Source organism: Megalops cyprinoides, chromosome 1 (assembly GCF_013368585.1).
Source record: "Megalops cyprinoides isolate fMegCyp1 chromosome 1, fMegCyp1.pri, whole genome shotgun sequence".
Lineage (NCBI taxonomy): Eukaryota > Metazoa > Chordata > Actinopteri > Elopiformes > Megalopidae > Megalops > Megalops cyprinoides.
The window spans coordinates 31,475,792-31,488,158 of NC_050583.1; the positions used below are offsets into that span (position 1 = coordinate 31,475,792).

Sequence of the window (12,367 nt, forward strand, 5' to 3'; positions counted from 1 at the left end):
CAGACATTAGGGAGACTGTCCTCAGGGTGATATCTGAATAACCTCGACACAAACACAAAACGCAGGAAGAGACCTGAAGGACAGAGTCAATTCTGATTGTGGAATATTCTGTTCCAAAAGACATTTTATGGTTTGTTACTCCAAAGTGGGTTTAAATCAGCGCTAAGTGTGTGCCAAAAGCTCTAGGTCCGGGAGATCAACCAACCTTACAATGTATGCATTTTCAAAATATATGCCACCTGCACTTCCGGGAAGACTACATGTCAAGTTTTTTTTTTATTTTTTTTTTTTTTATCTTTCCCCCATCATTGATTATTCTAATGACTGATTATTCTAATAGATGCATATATCGTGTCATAAACTCACAGTTTGTAAAAGTAAACATTTCTGTATTGTTTACACTGTATTGCTTAGGTATCTGCTTACAGGTATTGCTTACACCATACATTTAGACTTCTGATGAGGAGGGTTGTGGGCTAGGATCCAAGGGTCAAATATGGCAACAGCATCTCAACCAGGATGTCATATTTTGCTTAAACAAGAGAACTCCTACAGCTAACTGCCCTCCACTGCTGTCCTTGGCTCCCTTCTTGAATAATGCTATTATTTTGATGACACTTCAAAATATGTTCAGTTTCTTCACTCCCTGATGATCAATGGTTGAACATCCAACACAGATTTCTCATAGAAGTTGCCACTGAACCTGACAAACTGTCGGTCAGAGGTGCAGTAATGAGTGCTGGACCCGCCCACTCATTGACACTATGCATCTGATAATCTCCCAGCTCTTGTGCATGCCATGTCTCTTGTAATCTCTGCCTGTCTCCAGGAAGAGGAGAATTCACTGGGAGCAGAGAACATCCAGACAAGTTGAAAATTATTAGTGATGAAACTGCTGGTTCGTAAACACAAGGGAATTATTTTTCTGCATTTCATTAAAATTCCCTGTGCATATAATGCAAGATTCTGCGTTAATGCGACCACCGGTTATGAAGACGATCAAGATTAAATTGGCACTGTGGGACTTTGGCAATTGGTGCAGAGCATTTTGGGAATGCTACAGTAGTTTGAGGACAGATGTAATTTGTAGGACATTTGATTCCCCCTGAGATCATTTATTTCCCAGGCTGGTAAAGTTGGTAAAGCTGTACAGTCTATGGTCAGTCCATGGATTTGATGTACTGTATTATTTCAGCCCTTGACAAATTAAATGAGTGGCCCCAGTTTGTATGTGTGTGTGTGCGTATACATATGTATGTGTGCGTGTGTGCGCCTGTCTCGGTGGCCTGGGCGCTGTGCTCCCCTGCCGAACCAAGGGAGACAAGGGGGGCCCCATCTGGGGCTTAGATTGGGGTTCCAGTGTAGCCTGAAGGGGTGTGACCCAAAAACTGTTCAATTTCCAACAGCCAGAGCCAAATGAGCCGAGTGGTGAGCGAGGCACAAAGAGTCGCCCCTGTTCCCTTCCTGATAGCCTCTCCTCTCTGCGGGATTGAGGTAAAGGATGGAAATAGAGTGGCCGGCCGCAGAGCAGGAGGAGGAGGAGGAGGAGGAAGTGTGATTGCCCTGCCTGCTATGACCTTGAAAGGAGCCCGGTGTCGGCATGCAGGCGATATTATCTAGGCGCCCAGACTCGCCGCTCCAGTCACCTGTCCAATTGATAACAGGCGCACAAATTTAATAAAGGCCTCATGGTATTCGCGCCTCAGTCCCAGCCCTGCCTACTCCGTTATTAAAGGCATTGAGTGTGTGCGCTGACCAGGAGAAATGTTCAATTAAAATCTCACTGCTACATTAGTTTGCATGCTTTCCTGGTAGGATTTATATGAAAGTGAAACTATTAAAGAATTGAAGTTTCTCAATTTTCTCCACCATGATAACGTTCGTAATGGCGTTCTTTATATTAAAGAAATGAGGTTATAAAGTTTTTATGTAGTTAATGCCTTCCTGCGGAACAAACCCTTGAAACTTCCTTATCGTCTGTGTTTAAGCGATATGACCTTTTTTTTTTTTTTTTTTTTGGCGGTGACACGCCCCACAGTCTACATTGACTTTGTCTTTGTTTTGCAGAGGGGGCAGAGGACACCTCAGTGGACGAGTTGATGGTGGACTGGTTCAACCTGATCCGACAAAAGCAGGTTTACATGAGGAGGGAGTCTGAGCTGGTCTACATGTAAGATACTGCATTATTTATTAAGTATTTTTTTAATCAAAACAGGAGCGAATCCTCTGTTTGCTTTGTACTCACCAGCAGGCATTGCTGTTCACTCAAGGTTTATACCCGTGACAGAAGATGATTCATGAAAATCAGCACTGCATATGGGTGTAATCGCAGTCTGGATAGTTATATGCAGTTGTGGTTTGTTTCTTCAGTGCAAAGACCCAAGATTTAGAGGAGCAGCAGCCAGGTGTGGAAGAAGAGCTGCGGAGATTGATAGAAAAGCCAGGTGATCCGACAAAGCGCTGTCTCTGACAGAGGATCCTCACCAGCACTTCACTGTTCCACGGCTCACCGGACACTACAGTGCAGCACATCACATCTGTTTGCTTAGCCCACCGCTTGTTACTGTGTGACTTATGTAACATGCATTCATATATAGTTATTAGGCATGACACTTTACATTACATTGTTGTCATTTAGCAGACGTTCTTATCCAGAGAAACTCACAGATTACAATTTTTACATGTTACCCATTTATACAGCTGGATATTTGCTGAGGCAATTGTGGGTTAAGTACCTTGCCCAGGGTAAAGCAGCAGTGCCCTAATGGGGAATCGAACCGGCAGTCATTTTTGTTACAAGCCTTGCTCCTTACCAGTATGCTACCCTGCCGCCTGAAAGATTGAAATATGAGACAAAATATCATTTTTCCAAATTTTGCACATTATAAAATGACAAAGTGTTTCATGGCCATGAAAACATACCTCAAAATGTAATTACCACATGACTTAAGTTAAAACTGGCTGGAATGTAATTTACATCTTTTTTTCCAAAAATACCATATCAATGGAACTTTTACTTGCTTTACTTGTTCTGTCCATCAGTACTCAGCAGTACTATGACCAAAAGTACTTTGGAAAATAATTGCGTTACACTGTTCCTGTTGGTCTGTGTAGGTTCTACTTTGTGATAGTATTCACTGATGTACCACAAGTAAATGGAATTATCATACATTGTTTTAATATCATTGCATAATGACAAACAAATATTGTAAAGGATTCATTCCACATCACTAAGAGGTAAGTTAGCTTAAAGAAGACTGAAACGTTTACCATCTCTTTTGAAAAGCAGATAGTTCTTGTAGTAAGCCAACAGCTGAACTCTGTTTCCTGTGAAATATTAATGTGAAAGAAACAAATGTCCTAAAATCCAGCTTGTTAGCCAGATCTTTCACTGGCTAGCTAGAGCATTCAGCAGCACCAATTACACAATGTTAGGAAAGTATCGTAACAAGCTAGGCACTACTTTCATTGGCAGCTTTGTGTAGTCAAATCAACTTGCTAATATCCTATTGTGCATAGCTGAATAGCTAATTTTGGATCTGTTTTATAAAAGCGATATGGCACTCAAACCTGTGGTACATTGTGAATACGGTTCTAAGGTTGATACCTGAAGAATCATCTCACGCCTAATAGACACATGTGTAACCTGTCTGAACAGCTGGATATTTCCTTAAGTGTTTCAGTCCCCTGTTTAAGGTGCAGTCATGGCCTGCTTTGGATTCAGTACATTGGGATGGTAGTACATTCAGTATATTGGGATGGTGTTTAAACAGTTTTTAAAGCTATCAGCCCAGTCTCAAGTTGTTTTTTTTCCGTTTATCTCAGAGCACCTTAAGACTGCTGCAGACAAGAAACGGGAGGAGGAGCTGATGGAGAAGCTGGTGGAGATCGTCAATGATAGAAACGCCATTGTGGAAGGGCTGGATGAGGACAGACTGAGGTTAGGCTTGGTTGTGTCAGCTTGCTTAACTTTGTCCCTCTGTCTCTGCATTGCTGTCCTCCTGTCTTTGTATACCAGCCTGTGTCTGCCCCTGGGTCCATCTGCATCTGTGAGCACTTCACTGCATTACAGTTGCCATTTTGTTATTCAGAGAAGGAAAAGTGCTACTTTGTGTGGCATTTCCTTGATAAATGCAATATTTACTGCCACGCTTAAGGTAAATGAGAATATATAAATATATCTGTAGTAAGTATCTGTCTGATTTATTCTTATTTGTTGGAAAGGGAATGTCAGTATATCTCAGCTGTTTATTCAGATTGGACTTACATGTGTGTGTTTGTTAGGTGAATGAAAAGGAAAAAAGAATTACATTAAATTACAATGCCAGTAAACATTAAAAACTTGTGGTGTTTATGGAAAGTAAAAAAAAAAATCTATAGAAGCATATATAGATGCTTTATGTTTTGTTTGTCTTGATATGTTCTAGGGAAGAGGAGGAAGACCAGCAGTTGAATCAATTGATGCAGAACTTGGGTGAGTCTATGAATGATCTATTAAGATTACAAAGCACATAGTCTCAGGTATCAGAAAACACAGCAAGAGCTAATTTACATTTGGAACTAAATAATTGCATTTTAACTTTAGCAGAATCTCATTCGGTTACCACTTACATCCATCCGTTAACTCTGATGCTTGCATATAATGAGTATATGTTTATCCAGCTACTTTCCGATGATTCAAAAGAGTAAATGTGTATTACAGAGAAGTTATGAATTCCATTTTGTACTAATGACCCATAATGGACCCTGGATGGAGTAGCCCATATCTAATGATTTACCTTTTTTCTTTTCCTTTTTTTAAATCAAAATGCATATTGGGAAAATGCATGCTTGCCATTATGTATAATTGATCAACTTAAGTTAACCTTTTTTATAATGTAGTCAAATGTTGCACTCATTTGCAATTCATGATTGAAAACGGCAAACTATGAAATGCAAAAATTCTATTAAAATTCATAGTGAAATTCATAGTTTTAGTTAGCACTGCTCTACTGGGAGACCTTTGGTCATTTAAAAAATGTCTGTATTTACTTAGCAAAGGCATAACATGCCGCTCATTTTGATTAGTTTTAGTTGTTTGTTCAGTAGTCAGTGCTGGCCATTTCAGGGCACATATGTAACACATTCTCATAATACATACAGTCTGTCCTTATGCATGAGTGATTGCTGTTGAGAGCTGGGCTTCAACACATTATCAGGGTCGAACATATGATGTGCAACTATGTTTAATAAAAGCTGGTGGAAGCAGTGTCTTTGGTATATTCATCATTTTCCTGGCAAAGCAGTCAATGCATAGCTTCCTTCCTCAGTAGCCAGGGTTATGCATTCCTCAGAGTAGAGGTCATGACATGAGATGTGGCTGTCCTTGCAGGCAAGCAGAACAAGCCCATGCTGCTGTCACAAAAGGTCTTGTGCTTTGGCTATTCCCCCCGCCTCTGCCTTTGTTAGCTGGCTTTGTGTGCTGTAGCTCTAAAGCTCCAGAGCTTTGAGACCTTGCATCCACTGTCCTCTGTGGTCTCTTCTCTAACTCCCCCTGCAGTCCTATGGGAAATGTTTCGCTTTGGTGTACAGTCCCCGGCCTCTGTCCATAATCTAGTGATCTTGCTCTGATTTAGCGCTTCTGAGGATGAAGTGGCATTATTAACCTATCACAGACCAGAATGCTCAACCCCTACTTCAGATAGGTGCTTGTGGTTGCATGTCTGTACATGTGTTCCTATGAAGCATTTATGGCCTTGCTGAATTGTGCTTTAAGGACAAGAAACATTCTTCCTTTGTCATTACATTCGTATATTTGCAATTTTTTTTCTTTCTATTTTTTAAACAGATATAAAGAAAGACAAAAACAAGAAAAAGTCTAACATTAAAAAGTTGTTTGGGTGGAAGAGTAAGAAGGAGGTCGTGGAGGACTGATCATTGAGGGAACTGGATGTACTGGGAATGTCCTGCAGGCCGTCGTCTCTCTCATTTCGTCTCTTTGTTTCAACACTCCGTTGCGGCCCTGAGTGCTCCTTCACACTTCAGAAGCAAAAAGGCAGGACGTAATCGACCAGAGCTTTGCTGATGTTCCAGCAAAGGGGGGGGGCCCCATATTGGTGACATCCATGATGTGCTCTCTGGAACGGCATATGTTGGGTCCCCCTAGCTTGCGACGTGAATCCGCTGCCCAATGCACAAACAAACGAATTACTGGCTAATTACCCACAACAGTGTCACTGTGAGCTGCGATTCCATATGATTCGGGCGTCTGTGGTAATCTCAGCGCTTTAAGATTAAAAGGGATTTTCGAATATCAAACAGACACCGCTTCTAATTCTGTCGCCTCAGTGAGTCGTCGTGCGCTCATTCTGCTCACCGTTTCCGATGATTCATTGCACTCCTCAGTTCTCCAGATTAAACATGTTTACAATCTTAGCAAAATGGAACGCTGGCAGTGGGTCAAACGGCACTTTTTAATGCACATAATCTTGTTTTTGAGTGGTTTTGTATCCGTTTAATTCTTTTCTTATAATTGGCACTTCATGCCAGGGCCTAGTTTTGTGTGGTCTGAGATGAACTCTGAAAATCATAATTTGTCGGCAATAAAAGGTGTCTTTGGTCTTTATTGTTGATTGACACTGGATAGAGTCTTGTGTTGTTGTCAGCTTTGTTTTCTTTTCAATGTGGATCAACAGTAACTGTCTGCAATCCAGCAGCACAGGAGCACACATTGTATGTCACCATATACTTTGTAAAGGAGCTAGGATGTCATAGTATTTTTTCTAGTTTTTATTGCAAAAAGTAGTCCAGATTAAGCAATGACAGTGGAAAAGAAGGAATGTTCCATGTTGTCTTGATTCATATTGGATCTGAAAGAAATAAGCAATTGAATGATAAGGGCCCTCAAACTGGGAAATTTAATGTTTGATGTGAATGGCTGTATTTTAATGAGAATAACTTTCCAGAGCAGAGTAAATCAGTGAAGCTGAATAGAAAAACAGTCCAAATTGCTTTCCCTGTGTGTTGGTTTGACAAGGAAATGGTAGTAGGATTACTAGCGCCATTTAATCAGAAGGTGGCAGTGTGGGGTTAATTGTAGAGGAACCTGACAGCCCAGACTAAATTGGCCACAGTTCTGTCATTTAATTGTTTCACTAGTTTTGTATGTGATGCAAATCCCAGCTCTGTAGATGCAAGACCATTAATCAGTTTGTTAAAGGCGCATTAAATCTAGACTGTAATGATCTATTTATATTGCTCATTTTCATTAAATTTTTTTCTGCTATTATGTTCCAAGTTAGGCGGGAAGTTGTGACATTGTGTGAACTGCAGTGCAGGCATTGTCATTGTAAAGTATCATTTTCAGGATTAGGAGACAACGATAAGAATAAAGGCAACAAAAATAATACTCTGATCTGTGGTGAATGAATCTACTGTTTCTAAGATCGTTTTATGCATAAGGATTTTACACAGGTATTTCACACTTTTAGTCTGAATGTTTTAGAATTGTCATCAGAAAGGAATTCAAAAGGAATGTACATGTATGTGTGTGTTTGTGTTTTACTTGTTTACTGTCAAATAAAACCTTTAATACAAAACTACCTTTTTCGGGGGTGTAAATGTGCAGCTATTTCCCTGACTCAATAAGGTGTGTGTCTCTTATTCCCAAATTATTTGATTTTCATGTTGGCCTCCTTGTAAATTTGAAATGAATAAAGGGAGATGAATGTGAACGCTGGCATATTGTGAGGCTTCGTACTTGTCATGTAAGAACACTTTTTGCTTATCATTCCAAAAACTGCATTGTTTTAAAACCGCTGTTTATATTTGGTTTCTTTTTCAATTGGTTCAACAGAAAATCAGGCGATCACACTTTTTCCAAGGAAACATGTTAATCTCATGGTTCTGCAAGGGTTTTCCTCTCTGCACTGTAGATATTTATTTAAAAGAGGAAATTCTGTAGAAGTTTGACTTTGTGCAGGTGTCAGGGCTGCCTTTTTGTCCACTGATGCATTTCTTTGTTAGAGGCGGATTTGTTAAAGTGAAAAACAGATCTATTCTCCAAGTTGTCTGTGGCCAGCAGGGGGCAGCAGCGGTTGTTTGCGATTCACAAAGTCCAAATGGCTTCTCACCAGGTCTTGGATACGCGCTCAATCACAGCACTGGCACACGTTTAACTGTCTGTGTCAGTTAGTGTTTAACAAATTAATAGGCCTATATCAGGTGAGTTGAAGGTTTGCAGCCCAAAAAAGTCTGTTAACCTTCATTCAGGTCCCATGCAAGTCGGATATTCGACTCGTATGGAAAAATCGGCTCTTTATGTATTGATGGGTTATTCGTTATGCATTGATGGGCCATCATCATTCCCTTTTGGAAGTACTCAGGCTTTCATCAGTCTGATGTCTTAATTCATGTGAGAGCTTGATAGAAAAAAGGATTTTGCTCCCAATTAGTCTGTTTTTTTCTGACTGTCCTGCCTGCCCAAAAACACTTTTCTTCCCAGCGTCTCCTTTGCATTTCTGTTGTCTCGTTTGCTCTGCCATCTTTATAGCTGGTGAGAGGAGCTGGCTGCCAGGTGAAGGTGGGGGGCTGGGTACGCGAGGGCTGAACGTGGCGTGCGGTATGAGTGACAATCAAAGCTGAATATGGGTGATATAAGAGTTAATTAAAGCTTTGCGTTCCATCTTCTGCAAATGCTTGTGCTTCTGCAATTAGGAATCAAAGGCGAGGGTTTAATGTCAGGGGGTGTCTAATACATGGTTTTAACAGGAGTAGGACCTGATTTGTGAAGCTCCTGACGACAAATAGGCATTACAACAGCCTCGACTTAGAGGGGCATTAATATTCATAAGTAAAACAATTCCTCCAGTGAATGTCTGATGCTGGAAATTAAAACCATCGCGGTGAGTGCTTGTGTCCAGGCAGCATTCTTCCTACTAAAGACCATTACTGGGGAAAACATTTTTATTTTTTTTATTTTTTTGAAGGGTAAATGAAGCTATCTGTCACAAAACCTGCATAAATGAATGCACGGAAAACTTGTTTTGGATTAAACACATTTCAAGAGGGAGGGCATAATTGCTGCTGCTGAGGCACAATGGAGCATTTCTCCAATGCTGTGTCTGTTTGTAAAGCAATGAAAATGCCCCAGTCCAGTACGTCAGTGTAGAGCAACAACAAGACACTGAAGTTACCGTCAAAAGTAATCATTTTGCTCATACTTTGCCAACAATACAGCGATTGTGTTACACATGCAGCTTGCCAAATCGCCATAAAACTGACACCATACAAAGACAAAGGAACACCAGCGTAGTATCCTAATATTTTCAGAGGGCTTAAAAATAGTCTGGTAAACATTGGTCTGTGGTCGTCGAAACTCAAAGGCTGGGTGAAAAGGCCCATTTTGAGGGGCTGTTTGTGAGTTTTCCTCTGTCACTTCCCTCACTGTGAGTCTCACACTCAGTGCCATTCTCCTTGTAGTCTCTGCAGCCAGTTACTATAATTATGATCCCAGAGGTAATTTCATCAGGATCATTAGCACTGTCGAGTAAACAAGAGACTTGCTTTTAATTATTGGCCATCCAGGCAGAAGAGCCAGCACTTTCATCATCGAGATCATCATAATATTTGTACAAAAGAAGAGGCGTGCTCTACGCGGGCAGATTCTGGGACAAAGACACTGAGAGGAAGACGCCTTTGTTGCTTTAATTATGCATTTCATCCTAAACGACAGCCACATTTAAAAAGCATATTCTGAGATTGTGTGTGATACCAGTTCAAGGTCACAGGATGCACATTTTGATCTCATCTTTTAGATTTGGGTTGCATCCTTGTCAGTATTACCAGTCTAGCAGATATTTTATTTCATTCAGATGTGGTAAGTGTCAGTAATTCAGTCACACATATTGTGTCTCTGTTTTCTTTGTTTTAGTTTGTAATCTGGGCATGAAATTTGATTCTCATCACTGTGCAGTGGCTTGAATTGTGTTTGAAATATCATTGCTCACTTTCGGTGTTGAATTCATTTTTACAGAAATAATCCACTCTATCTGTTATCATTCACAGTCGCAGAATAGTTCAGAAAGCCACCAGTAAATATGATTTTCATGAAGAAAAATGTGTGTATAAGCTATCAGTAGTCTGTAAAATGGCAAAGTGCATGACTGTGAGTCTTGACAAGTACTGGTTTCATCTGCTTCAGATGCATAATTTCACTTCCCTAAGCAATTCTAATGTTGCTGTGTATTTAGTGTGATGGCAGGATCCAGCCCAAGTTACTGCCCCACCCCATTGTGAGTTCTTTAATTTTATAGGGATACTAGGGTCGATTTGTGTACTACATGTACTGGCCTTGGAAACTCTCTCTGCCCTTATCCCTTTTTCTGGCATTATGGATCAGTAAAAATCCCCCACAATACAAATTACCGAGTTTCAACCACAAATTGCAATTCTAACAAATGCTAATGTCTTATTCTAACCACACCAAGGACTGGCTCAGTGGATTACTTGTGTTACCTCTGATTTGCATTGACACAAAACCCATATAAGATGATATCCATAACAATCCATTAAACATGCAGAATAGTGTGCTCTCTAATACATACCCGCTATTTATGCTCCTCTCTTTAGCAGATATGCTCTATTTTTGTAATTGTGCTTGCGGATGGAAAGGAAGTGGTAGGAAACTGCGGGCTTCCATTGGCAATAACCACTGTTTTGATTTAATCGTAGTGATATTTGAAAGATTTGCTCACCAAGTTGTGCAACACGATAAGAACTCATGCCATCAACGATCTAGTATGGAAGAAGAATTCTATCGACTGTGCCTCCATTCTGTTCCCTCTCTTACCATTGTGGTGTAGACCTCTGTGCACCCAGCACAGAAGAGCTCCTAAACATTTTGAGGCTGCGAAGCAGAAACCTCAGCAATCTCCTGCGCCTCTGAAGGATCTGATGACAGGCCTTTTCATTGCGCCAGTATCAAAATGTGCAACCTGACAACACAGCATTGTCAAAACCTGCAGCGAAAAAGTGCTCAGCACCTATCAGGCCATATTGTTAATGTACAATGGCAGTGGTGACATCTTACTAATGGGGGGGGGGGGGGGGGATTTTTTCTCAGCACCAGAATTTGTGTATTTCCTCTTGCCACTGAACTGGATCTATTTTGGGTGGCACACATGATTTTGATCTTTAATGCCTCTCATTTGTGGTGCCTGAGGCGAAGGTGCCAAAAGACAGATGACATGCCCGTCACATTCATTCTGTTCTTCCATCTGTGATCCATCGTTCATGCTGCAGTTGGAAATTCCATAACCAGATTCTGAATTATGTGTGTTTTTTTCTGGTGAAACTCTCACTAGTTTTAGGTATTAAATCCTCTGTAAAAATGTTCCACACAGCCCATAAATTGAAACTGCAGTGGATCTCTGCGTTTGCACGATGTTTGCATCTCCATAAGTGCATTATATGATGCTGAACAATTAACGAGTTTATCTGTGTTTACAGTAGACCTAAGGCCTTGTGAGACCCGATAATGCACAGAGTCATGCTGAAACGTGTGTTTTCAGAAACCATTGTTGGTTAATATTCACATTCCTCGCACCTTGAAGCTATGATAAGAATATTAACCTCATCAATTTCAGGTAGCTTTTAATGCTTGAACATCTTCTTTAAAAACCCACATATTTGCAAGAGTCTCGGATATGGCATTTATGTGACATTTTAAGCCTTTTAACAGAATCCTGAAAGGGATTCCGAACTTACTGTGGAGGAAAATAATTTTGTCTTTCTTGTCAGAGGGATTAGAGGCACTAAAATCAATAATAAAAACAACAACAAAGTTGTCAGAGTAATAACAAATGGTGAAGATGATGGTGATAATTGCTGGCATTATTACTGTAATAATAAAAGAATGTATGTGAATCAGAAGCAGTAGATTCAGCTTTTCTGTACCTCCATATAGAATGGGTGAAATGGCAGTCTTAAGAGTATGTTCCTGATGGGTTTTAGTGGGAGATGAAGTTCAAGTAGAGGTGCTGTGGAAGAAACAGCCTTGTAGGTAGAATAAACCCCTCTTTGTGACAGTGAAGGAAACTGGAAAAGACATCAAAGTTGCTAACTCCTGAAGTGACCTGGCGATGTGGCCCATATCCACCAAATGCATGTGGTTTCATGAACCCAGAGAACTTTAATAGAATCTGGTCTTGAGCAAAATGCCAGGGATGCAGCGTGTAGTGGCGGACGCCTTTCTCCCTTGTACCAGTGTCAATATTATTTGGGTGGTTGAGACAGGATATTCCTGGTGCTTTTAAGTCTTTGTGTTTCTTTAAGTGTTTGTGGAGTGCAGTTTAAAATGGCAAGAGTGTTGCTTTAGATTCCCTGCCTT

At 40.5% G+C, this 12,367-nt stretch overlaps 1 protein-coding gene across 2 annotated transcripts in view; it reads left to right on the forward strand.

The window, feature by feature from the left end:
- The window catches only part of micall2b (mical-like 2b), a 63,956-nt gene that overhangs the window by 20,321 nt on the left and 31,268 nt on the right, over positions 1–12,367 (forward strand). Inside the window, exons 12-16 of one of the 2 annotated variants that reach the window (XM_036543507.1) lie at positions 2,068–2,170; positions 2,371–2,444; positions 3,826–3,940; positions 4,428–4,474; positions 5,828–7,355. In XM_036543507.1, coding sequence (XP_036399400.1) covers positions 2,068–2,170; positions 2,371–2,444; positions 3,826–3,940; positions 4,428–4,474; positions 5,828–5,913 — 425 coding nt within the window. In that variant the 3' untranslated portion in view covers positions 5,914–7,355. Of the gene's footprint in view, positions 1–2,067; positions 2,171–2,370; positions 2,445–3,825; positions 3,941–4,427; positions 4,475–5,827; positions 7,356–12,367 lie in introns of those variants that run through there. The other variant, XM_036543499.1, reaches the window with a different exon arrangement.